Source organism: Aotus nancymaae, unplaced genomic scaffold (genome assembly GCF_030222135.1).
Source record: "Aotus nancymaae isolate 86718 unplaced genomic scaffold, 86718_ANA_hifiasm-v0.15.2.pri h1tg000008l, whole genome shotgun sequence".
Lineage (NCBI taxonomy): Eukaryota > Metazoa > Chordata > Mammalia > Primates > Aotidae > Aotus > Aotus nancymaae.
The window spans coordinates 43,855,929-43,867,942 of NW_026988419.1; the positions used below are offsets into that span (position 1 = coordinate 43,855,929).

General features: G+C 35.5%; 1 protein-coding gene and 1 long non-coding RNA gene across 2 annotated transcripts in view; one reads left to right on the top strand and one right to left on the bottom strand.

Annotated features, from left to right (window-relative positions):
• Positions 1 to 8,457, top strand: part of LOC105725147 (uncharacterized) — a 194,883-nt gene extending 186,426 nt beyond the window's left edge. The window contains exon 8 of the long non-coding RNA XR_001109219.2: positions 8,060 to 8,457. This is a non-coding gene — a long non-coding RNA (uncharacterized LOC105725147). The remainder of the gene's footprint in view (positions 1 to 8,059) is intronic.
• Positions 8,458 to 8,726: 269 nt separating this feature from the next.
• On the bottom strand, positions 8,727 to 9,170 carry LOC135273618 (small ribosomal subunit protein uS8). Its single transcript, XM_064372841.1, has one exon. It carries the CDS (start codon positions 9,146 to 9,148, stop codon positions 8,756 to 8,758), a length of 393 nt encoding a protein of 130 aa, XP_064228911.1. The 5' UTR covers positions 9,149 to 9,170; the 3' UTR covers positions 8,727 to 8,755.
• Between the last annotated feature and the right edge of the window lie 2,844 nt (positions 9,171 to 12,014).

The following is a 12,014-nucleotide window of genomic DNA, read 5'->3' on the forward strand; positions in this document are numbered from 1 at the left end:
TTCTTATAAGCAACAGAGATTTATTTCTAGTAGTTCGCAAGGCTGGGAAGTTTAAGATAAAGGCACTTGAAGATTTGCCATTTGGTAAGGTTCTGCTTCCTGGTTCATGGACGGCCATCTTCTTGCTGTGTCTTTACATGGGAGAAAGGGCAAGGGAAGTCTTTGGCATCTCTTTTATAGGGACACTAATCCCATTCACAAGGCTTTATCCTTCCCAAAGGAACCACCTCCAAATATAATTGCATTCAAAAAGATTTCAATGTGAACTTTTGGGGGAAATAAACATTCAGTCTATAGCAGCAATGAATTTTTTGTTCTGGAAAAACATTTTCCAGAGAAACCTTTTCTCTTGAAACTCACTCCTCTGCAACCTGCCCCAAACAGCTAATTGCCTGGCCTATTGTAGGAACTCAGTATATTATTTTATTTTACACAAACCAGCTTCTATATCATACAATGCTTTATAACCTATCTTTCTCACTTGTAAAATAATTATGCCATAAATAGCTTCCTATGTGTTGTGATTATAGATATTATTACCTGATGTGAGATGTGGAAGAAATGGCCTATTACTTTATTTTCACAATTAAAGAAAAAATTTGAGTCTCAATCCCTTACTCACCTGGGAAATTAGAACCTCATAATTTTAAATGTAGGTGCTTATCTATGTCTCTAGTTTGCACAAAAATTCAGGAGGTTTACAAAGTGCCCAGAAGATGGAAGGAGAGTCTCTGATTCACCATGGTCACTGAGGACTTTCCCATTATCCAAACCCTTGGAGGTACTTAAAGGTAAGTGGCTCTGCTGTTAATGTACTTAGGTCCAGAAGGATCTCAGTGTGAGGGTCCAGTCTCTTCCCCTTCCACCAACGAACCATTTTCCTAATGGTTCTGCCACTTTCCTGGCATGCCCAAATGGAGCAGGACAGAGACCTTTCTTCCTTTCTAATCATGTGGAATATTTCCTCTCTTGCTACATCACCCTCTGAATTCCTCCAACAAACTCTTCTCCACTCAGCTTTCCCAGCAAGATCTGAGAAAGGCCTCCACTTCCTTCTCCTTTGAGATAGTGAAATCTCATTGAAGATGGACTATCTTCTTGGAATAGGGAATGGAAAAATAGGACATAACACAAATATATCTTTTTCTCTTTTTATTCTTCTTTAGTTATAAGAAACATACACACAAATACTCTAATAGCTTCTACACATTCATTAAACATTTTATCTCTATCATCTCTGTTTGTATATTTCTACATATGTCCTTTTTTCTTAAGATACCAGATGTTCGTAAGTTATCAGACAAAAAAGAATACTCATTTCAGGTAGCTGGGGGTCAGGCTTGTTCTGTGTGAACTTAATAAGTATCCACATGAATCAGTATGTAGTTGCCTTAAATGCAATTTTGTGGATATGTTTCTTTCCCCCACCAATGTAAAACATTTTTAGAGAAAGGATCAAAGGCACTGGGTGTGAATGAGAATCCCAGGTTTTCCTGAGGCCACCTTTCAGAAGGGGCTCACCTTTCTCTTTATTTATTCTCTTATTTTCCTAGTATACCTGGTAAAGTTACTGTTCTCTTCATGTATTTATTTTTTATTGTGGCAAAAAAACATGTAACATGTTTTATTGGATTTCAATGTGAATTTGCTGGTGACATAAACATTCAGTCTATAGCAGCAATGAATTTTTTGTTCTGGAAAAACATGTTCTGGAAGAAAAATATTAACTCAACAAAATTTTAAATGTGTTGTTTACTGTAAGTACATTGTTATGCAATAGCTTTCTAAGAAGCTTTTCATCTTGCATGACTGAAACTTTATATGACTGAAAAGAAACTCCCCATTTTTCCATCCTCCTAGCTCCTGGCAATCACCATTATCCTTTCTGCTAAGATGAGTTTGACTATTTCGGATGCTCATATAAGGAGAATCATGCAGTATTTTTCCTCTCTGACTGGCTTATTTCACTTAGCATAATGTCTCCAAGATGTATGCATGTTGTAGCATATGCCAGGATTTTCTTTTTTAAGTGGCTGAATAATATTTCATTATATGTATACACTTACATTTTTTGATCCATTCACTAGGCTGTTTTCACCTTTTGGTTATTGCGAAAAATGCTGCAATGAGTGAATGGGAGTACAAATATCTCTTCAGTATCCTGATTTCATTGTTTTGGATAAATATCCAGAAGTGAAATTACTGGATCATATTTCTATTCTATTTCTAATTTTTAAAGAAATCTCTACACTGTTTTTCATCGTGGCTGCACTATTTTACATTTTACCAACAGTACATTAAGTGTTCCAGTTTGCCCACATCTTTGCTAACAGTTTTCTGTTACTTTTTAAAAGTGTAGTGGACTTCTTAGCAGGTGTGAGATAGTATTTCATTTTTGCTTTGATTTGCATTTCTCCAATGATTAGTAATGAGCATTTTTTCATATACCTGTTGGCTGCTTTTATGTCTTCTTAGAACAAATATTTAAGTCATTTTCCCATTTTTAATTGGGTTATTTAGTTTTTTACTATTGAGCTGTAGGAATCCTTTATATATAATCCTTTATTTCTTTTGGGTATTCATACTTTATCAGATATATAGTTTGCAAATATTGTCTTTCATTCTCTGGGCTGCCTTTTGACTCTCTTGATTGTTTTCTTTGCTGGGCAGAAGTTTTTTAGTTTGATGTATTCTCATTTAAAATTTTTGCTTTCGTTGCCTGTGTTTATAGGGTCATATTCATAAAATCATTGCAAAAGCCAATGTCATGAAACATTTTCTGTATGTTTTCTTGTAGGATATTTATAGTTTCAGGTATTGTGTTTAAGTCTTTAATCAATTTTTCATTGATTTTGGGGTATGGTGTTAGATAAAGGTCCAATTTCATTCTTTTGCATGAGAATATCCAGTATTTTTCAGCATAACTTGTTGAACACACTATCCTTATCCCATTGTGTATTGGTACCCTTCTCAAAGATCAGTTGACCATAAATGTCTAATGTTATTTTGGGGTTCTCTATTTTAGTCCATTGGTATACATGTCTGTCTTTATGGCAGTGGCATACTGTATTGATTATTGTAGCTTTGTAAAACAGCTGATTTGTTTTAAAATCAGGACGTATAATATCTTCAGCTTTGTTATTTCTCAATATTGTTTTAGCCAATTGGGGTCTTTGTGGCTTTAGGTGTATTTTAGAATTTGTTTTTCTATTTCTGGAAAATAAGTATGTCATTAAGATTTTTATAGTGATTACATTAAATCTGCAGATTGCTTTCAGTGGTATGGACATTTTAATAATCTTAACTCTTTCAATGCATGAACACAGAATATGTTTTCATTCATTTGTATCATTTATAATTTCTTTATTAATGTTATGTGGTTTTTAGCGTACAAGTCTCTTGCTCCCTCAAATTTTTTCCTAAGGATTTTATTGTTTTTGTTCCTTTTGTAAATGGAATTGTTTTCCTAATTTCCTTTTCAAATTGTTCACCGTTAGTGCATACAAACACAATTGAGTTTTGTATGTCAATTTTTGTGTCCTGGAACTTTACTGAATTTGTTTGTGAGATCTAATAGGTATTTGTGTGTGTGTGTGTGTGTGTGTGTGTGTGTGTGTGTGTAGTCTTCAGGTATCTCAAACAGGGTAATTTTCCTTCTTCCTTTCCAATTTGGATGCCTTTCATTTCTTTTTCTTGCCTAATTTCTCTGAGTAGGACTTCCAGTACTGTGTTGAATAAAAGTGGCAGGAGTGGATATCTGTGCCTTGCTCCTAATTTTGGAGGAAAAACTATCAGTTTTTCATTGTTGAGTATGATGTTCGCTGTGGACTTGTCATATATGACCTCATTATGTTGAGTTTATTTCCTTTTGTTCCTAGTTTGTGGAGTTTTTTTTTATCTTGAAAGGATATTGAATATTGTTAAATACTTTTTGTGCATCTATTTCTATCATTCTATGATTTCTATCCTTCATTCTGTTAATGTGGTGAATCACATTAATTGATATTTATATGTTGAGCCATCCTTGCATCCCAGGGATAAATCTCACTTGGTCATAGTGTGATCCTTTTAATGTGCTGTTGAAATTTAGTTTGCTCATATGTTTTTGAGGATTTTTGCATCTAAATCATCAGGGATATTAACTTAAAGTTTTCTTTTCTTCTGGTGTCTTTCTCTGGGTTTGGTATTGGCATAATGCTGGCTTCATAAAAAGGGTTTCAGAGTGTTCCTTTCTCTTCCATTTTTTGAAAGAGCTTGCAAAGGATTGCCATTAATTCTTCTTTAAAAGTTTGATAGATTTTATCGTTGAACCCATCTGGTACTGGGCTTTTCTTTTTGGAGAGGGTTTTGATTACTGATTCAATCTTTTTACTCGTTATTAGGTCTGTTTGGATTTTCTGTTTCTTTATGATCCAGTTCTGTTAGGCTGCATGTTTCTAGGAATGTATCAATTTTTTTTCTAGGCTATCCAATTTGGATTATCTATAATTGGCTTATAATTGTTCATAGTAGTCTCTCATAATTCTTTTTATCTGTGGCATCAATTGTAATGTCTCCTCTTTGATGTTTATTTTACTTTTTTTGTCTTCACTGTTTTATTCTCAGTCTAGTGTAAGGTTTGTTGATTTTGTTGATTTCTTCAAAAGACCAGTTAATTTTGTTGATTTTTCTATTGTTTTTCTATTTTCTACTTCATTTATTTCTGCTCTAATCTTTATTATTTATTTCTTTCCCTTTGCTAACTTTGGGTTAGCTTTTTTTCTATTTCTAGTTCCTTAAGGTATAGAATTAGGTTACTTGAGATCTTTCTTTTTTAATGTAGGCATTTATTGCTTTAAACTTCCTTTACAGCTGCTTTTACTGCATCCCATAACTTTTAATATGTAGTGTTTTCATTTTTATTTGTCTCAAAATATTTTCTAATTTCACTTTTTATGTTCTTATTTTTCCCATTGGTTGTTCAAGAATGTGTTGTTTAGTGAATTTTTGTTTTCTTTCTGCAGTTGATTTCTAGTTGCATTCTATTGTGATCAGAAGAGACATCTATATGATTTCAATCTTATAAATTAGTTAACATTTGTTTTGTGACCTAATATATGATCTGTACTGAAGAATGTTCTATATGCACTTGAGAAGAATGCATATTCTGTGTCTGTTGTGTGAAATGTCCTGTATACATCTCTTAGGTCTATAGTGTACTTCAAGTCCTCTGTTTCTTTATTGATCTTCTGTCTGGATTTTCTATCCATTATTAAAAGTGAGTTTTGAAGTTTCTTACTTTATAATGTTGGTGTCCATTTCTCCCTTCACTTCTGTTAATATTTGCTTTATGTATTTAGATGCTCTGATATTGGTTGCATAGATATTTATAATTGCATTTTCCTGGTAAATCGAACCTTTTATCATTATGTAATGTCATTCTTTGCTTCTTGTTACAGTTTTTGACATAAAGTCTATTTTGCCTGTTTAGGGATAGCTACCCCTGTTTTGTTTTGGTTACTAATTACATGGAATATCTTTTTCCATTCTTTCATTATGTGTGTCTCACATTTAAAGTGAGTCTGTTATAAACAGCACATAGTTGGATCTTGTTTTTATTTTAATCTATTCAGCCACTCTGTATTTTGATTGGTGAATTTCATCCATTTACATTTAAAGTAATTACTGATAGAGGAGAACTTACTTCTGGTTTGTTAATTTGTTCATACATTATTTTCATGAGCTTATTGAGCATCTTTATTTGATGTTTATTTTGAATTATATGTTAGATAATTCATAACCTGTATCTTTTTTTTAAAACTCCCAATTTGAGAATTAAGATTTTTTTTATTTTATTTTTTATTTTTTTTTATTGCATTTTAGGTTTTGGGGTACATGTGAAGAACATGCAAGATTGTTGCATAGGTGCATAAGTGGCAGTGTGATTTGCTGCCTTCCTCCCTTCACCTATATGTGGCATTTCTCCCCATGCTATCTCTCCCCAACTCCCCACCCCCTGCTGTCCCTCCCCTATTTCCCTCCAACAGACCCCAGTGTGTAGTGCTCCCCTCCCTGTGTCCATGTGTTCTCATTGTTCAACACCCGCCTATGAGTGAGAACATGCGGTGTTTGATTTTGTATTCTTGTGTCAGTTTGCTGAGAATGCATAACCTGTATCTTTAGGGTCAGTTTCTGGAGATTTATTTTGTTCCTTTGATTAAATCATTTTCTCCCATTTGTGTTGGTGTCTGCATATTTGAAAAAACAACCACCTCTCCCAGTCTTTTAAACTAGCTTTATAAGAAGGAAAAACTTTAATCAATCAGCCAAAGTAGAGATTCTGAAGGCCTCTTAAACTTTTACTGTGGACGTGTCTTTTCTGGGATTGTGCATATGTAGATTTCTATTTAGAAGAATTTGCTAGTTTCCTTTTTCAGGAGTTCATAATATTTTGCTTCTCTGATATCTACCATCCCATGGTGGGCCTGCTGATCTGCTGTAAGACCATGCTATCTGAGCAGCAGCATGCCACTGAGATCTTTTATTCTCTTGGTGGCCCCTGGCATCTAGAGTATGCTAGGTCCTATCTGCATTACCAGAAATTCGAGAAAGAAACCAGTCCCTTGGGCAGCCCCTCAAAATGTTGGACTGTTGGACATGTGATCCACTTTTCTCTTTCCTCCTTGAGGAGGAGGCCTCTGTCTGCAATACTGGTGGTTCCTCCAGAGTAGCAGCATACACCACATTCTTTTTGTGTTCTCAGTGGCCCCCAAGCATCTAGAGTATGTCTGAGTATTATCAGTGCTCCAAGACAAGCAAGACAAAACCCCCCCTAAAAAGTCAGAACATTGCATGTATGGGCCAGTCTTCTCTTTCTCTCACCAGGGAGAAGCCAGAAGCTGGTAGTTTCCTTCTAATCACATGGTGCTCTGCCAGCCAGAGGGACTATGGTGAGAGGGCAGCAAATTTTTTTCTACTTGCTTCGATGTAGCTGGTTTTGTGTTCTCTTGGGATGCAAGTGCTTCTTAACTGGTTTTTGGATTTCTGATAAACAGAATTAGTCCATATGTTGTTATTGATTTGATATTTTGTGAGATGAAGGAGGTGATTTTTATTACTACATCTTGCTGATGCCACTCCTCATTCATTCCTCAATTTACTGTTAGGTTTTGTTATTTACATATGCTTTTGTTTGCCGAGTTTTTGGGAATGTGATCACTAACAAGTAGTGCTCTATGATTTTTATCTGTAGTAGAGAAAATAGCTAGGAAATGTAAACATAATGACAGACACTATTTATTAAGCACTTTTATTGCATCAGGATATATCTGCAGTGTTTATGTGGTGATATTTGATATTCATAAAAACATTGTAGTCATATTGCCTTTATTTTCCAATTTTGCAAAAGTGAAAACTAATGCACAGAAATAAAAATATGTCACTTTCTTGAAGTCATGCAGCTTGTTAATAGAAGAACTGGGAATTAAACACAGGCAGTTTAACTTCAGAGTCTCTTCCCAGGAGTAAGAGACAGCACATATTAGCTCTGTACTCATGTAATTTAACTCACTGGTTGTTTTACAAATGAAAAAGTATAAGAAACAAAACAAATCAACCATACAAATAAAAAAAGTCAGAAAAGTCTCCGTATTCTGTGTTCAACTTAGAACATATATGTGAAATTGTGGTTTTTGTTTGCTTATTTGTTTTTTGGTTTTGGTTTTGAACAGTTAAATATTCTTATTTTTCATAGCTGGAAAATACCCTTTTTTGCTTAAAAACTATTTTTCCCCAAAATGCTTACTATATTCTCTTTGCTGTAAATGGGAAAATAAAACAGGCCCTCACCAGATTTTTCATTTAGCAAAACTGAGCAAAGACAAGAAATCTGATGTTTGGCTAAATGTGAATACAGATTTCCCTGAGAGTCTGACTGTGAAAATTAAGCTGTGGTAAGAGTTTTTTAGGTTAAAATAATACTAAGCACTATATTCAAGATGGGAGAGGTGATTGCCATTTTTCAACTAGTCCATCTGGGTCAGTTTGTTACAAAATTTTTTTTAAATTTTTGCCTCATTAGGAACTAACTCCTGTTGTATCAAAGATCTTGAGAAGCCTGGCCACCTGCTCCTCATCTGTGAGGAAGAACTAACTCCTGTTGTATCAAAAGTCTTGAGAAGCCTGGCCACCTGCTCCTCATCTGTGAGGAAGAACTAACTCCTGTTGTATCAAAAGTCTTGAGAAGCCTGGCCACCTGCTCCTCATCTGTGAGAAGGAACTAACTCCTGTTGTATCAAAGATCTTGAGAAGCCTGGCCACCTGCTCCTCATCTGCTCCAACAGCAGCCCTAATAAGCTTTTGGATCCTAGAGTTGCTGCTGTCTCTGGTACTACACAACCATCTTATGATTCTCTTGGAACCCCGCTGAAAGTCAACATTGAGGCACTGGTGGTATGTACAGTATAAGGAGTTTTGATTAAGCTTGATTAATTGTCCTTCAGAATAGTTTTAGTATTTATACCCCATAATATCTCTGTTATGCCAATACTTCTTATTAATATATAAAAATCCTTCTCAATTTTATAACTGTAAAATGTCTCATTGTTTTGATATGCATTGAGGTTGATTTATTTTTTATTAACTTGTATTCTTTTGTGACATGCCTACTGTGTCTCTTGTCTGTTTTTCTGTTAAACTATTTTAATTGGTTTTTAAGAATTTTTTTTTTTTTTTTTGTCCATGAGGCATTTTATTTGTAAATATATGTATTACATCCCTAGAAAAAGAATCCCAGGATTTTCCCTCCTGTGTGTTTTCGTCTTGCTTCTTCATGGTCCATGATGCCAGCTGAGGTTGTCAATACAATGAAACCAAACTGGCGAGATGGAAGCAGATTATTCTGCCATTTTTCTAGATCTTTGAGTTGCACATCAAATCTGGGGCTGATCACACCACACTTGTTTAGCCTGCCTGTGAGGTTCACAACAATTTTCCCAGCTCTGTGATCATCAATGATTTCAAATTCGCCAATGTAACCATGCTTCATCATCACAGTGAGAAACCGGACGATGACTTTGGAGCACGGCCTAATAAGCACCTGGCGTTTGCCTCTCTTTTCGGCATTGTTGATGCTCTTGAGAGCATCAGCCAGGACATTCATGCGCACCATTGTGGCGGCACGGAAAGATGGCGGAAAGCGGTTTTTAAGAATTCTTAACAAATTAAGTATATTGACTCTTTGCCTTTCATATAAGCTGCAAATATTTCCTCCAGTTTTTTTACTTTCACTTAATGGTTTTTGGATGCATAGAAATTTTGACTTTTGAAGTTGAAAATCTTATGATGTCATGCTTAGAATTGCTATTCATGCTTCAAAATTATATTTTCTAGTTTTTATTTTTTTAATTAATTTTTTTTTTTTGAGACAGAATCTCACTCTGTTACCTAGGCTGGAGTGCAGTGGCATGTTCTCAGCTCACCTCAACCTCCACCTTCTGGGTTCAAGCAAGTCTCCTGCCTCAGTCTCCTGAGTAGCTGGTACTACAGGTATGTGCCACCATGCCTGGCTAATTTTTGTATTTTTAGTAGAGACCGGGTTTCACCATGTTGGCCAGGCTGGTCTGGAACTCCTGACCTCAAGAGATCTGCCCGCCTTGGCCTCCCAAGGTAATGGGATTACAGGCGTGAGCCACCGTGCTCTGCCATATTTTCTAGTGTTTAAAAAATAGTTTTCTCTTTTATATTTTATTATACCCTGTTCTATATTTTACCTCTCTCTGAATTGTAATGGCAAGTTATTTCTGGGAAATCACTGGTGTAAGACAGGGAACTAACTTTATTTTTTACATGATTAGTCAGGGACTTCAGTGCCATTTTTTTTTTGGTTGTGTTTAATTTTTGACATATATTCGCTCATTGGAGAAGAAATTTTTTTAGATTTTATCCTCAGTTTACCTCTCCACATCAGGAAACAGGCAGTTATTTTTATGAAAACATCCTTTCATCTTATTCTTTTTCCCTCTGAGCTTCCTTTGACGCCACCCCTCCTTCCCTGTTATCTCTCATCTTCATATTTAATATACATATATATATATATATATATATTTTTTTTTTTTTTGAGACGGAGTTTCGCTTTTGTTACCCAGGCTGGAGTACAATGGCATGATCTTGGCTCACTGCAACCTCTGCCTCCTGGGTTCAAGCAATTCTTCTGCCTCAGCCTTCCAAGCAGCTGGGACCCCAGGCAAGCACCACCATGCCCAGCCAATGTTTTTGTATTTATAGTAGAGACAGGGTTTCACCACGTTGACCAGGATGGTCTCGATCTCTTGACCTTGTGATCCACCTGCCTCGGCCTCCCAAAGTGCTGGGATTATAGGCGTGAGCCACTGCACCCGGCCTAATATATTTTTATATAATTTTTCTCAGAGGTATCACATGTGACAGAATTTTCTTAAATGAACTTTTTATTGAAGTATAATGTACATACAGAAAAGTACATGTATCATTTGTGTACAACCCACACAATTTTCTTAGAGTAAACAGACCCTTATAGCTAGGACACAGATAAGGAAACAGAATCTGGTGAGAAACCTAGAATGCTCCCCTAGTTCTTACCTCCAGTCAGTACCATCTATTCCTTCACCTCAAGTTAACCATTATTATGAATTGTAACACCAAAGTTTACTTCATATAAATAGAAATATACAGAATGGAATAACAGTGTGGCTCCTTTTGCTCATCATGTTTGAAAGATTTTTGCATAATTGTGTGTAATTATAGACCATTCATTTTCATTGCTGTATGATCATAACCACAAATTTATTTATCCATGATGTTGATTTGAGTGGTTGCTATTTTGGCTATTAAGAATGTTCTGCTATATATATTCTTGGGCATGTCTTTTCATGAACACACATATTCCTCTACAAGTTTATTAGCTTTGTCTAGACTTCTTGGTTTATTTCTGAGCCTCCAATGGCCTAGCTTGGTCTAGTGTTCACAGAGACTCAGTGAATGAAGAGAATGATTTGAATTTGGAAAAACAGGAAGTAGACATATATTAGGCAAGTGTGGGCCAGGCTAGCTATTTGCATACAATTCTGCTCAGTGTATGGCTTTGTTGCATTAACTCTTGTAAGTGAGATAGTCTGGAGGAAGAAAAAATGTTAAATTTGGATGATGGCTTCATTCGGTAATTATTTTGGTGGAGTTTTTTGTATAAGTCATTTGAAGAATTTATTGTCTAAAAGATAAGATATTTTGTAATAAAACTAATTTATATAGGAGCACATTTTTAGCTGGACTGACTTAGACAAAACCCAGATATTTGACCTTTTTAATTGAAATTTAGTATTTATTTATAGCCTTGAATATTATCCATGAATTATTCTAACATACTCCTCCTGGAATACTCATGCTGGGTAAATGAGAATTTCTCAGCATAAGGGACTAGACTAGCCTCATGTGAAGTAGCTTTCAGGACCAATGCTGGCTTACTCTAGTCTTGAGATCTATTTTTCATATGCTCGGTGATGTACTCTATTCAGCCTGTAACAGAGTTATACTGTTGGGATTCTGGGAGGCTTACTACTGGGCATTAGTGATTTCCTCTCCTAAACTACAAACACAACTGCCCCTTCTGAGGAGGAAAGCAGGCAGATTTGCCTTGGCCAAAGTCCAATGGCCAGGAGTCAAGCCCTTAAGTGCTTTTTCAAGTGCCCAGCCTAGTTTCTCTGAAGATCAGTCTGCTTGGTAGCCTAAGAAGGAAATTACCCTGTCATTTTTGTTCTGGCATTTACTAGTACACAGCTGTTTCTTTCGATTCTGAGAACAAACCTGAACTGGCACCTTTCCTGGATAGGAGGATATCACTGGCAGGAGATAGAAAATACTTTTCATTGATGTACAAGGTTTGGAAAACATATTATGAAAAATCATACTTAATAACATGTTTATTCATTAAATATTTCTTATCTGTTCTACCTAGTATTGTTTCTAAGACGATTTCAACACCAACAAGAGCTTGAAATTCA

Bases quoted from the DNA above. Each gene is read 5' to 3' on its own strand.
- LOC135273618 (XM_064372841.1), bottom strand. From the start codon at position 9,148: ATGGTGCGCATGAATGTCCTGGCTGATGCTCTCAAGAGCATCAACAAT.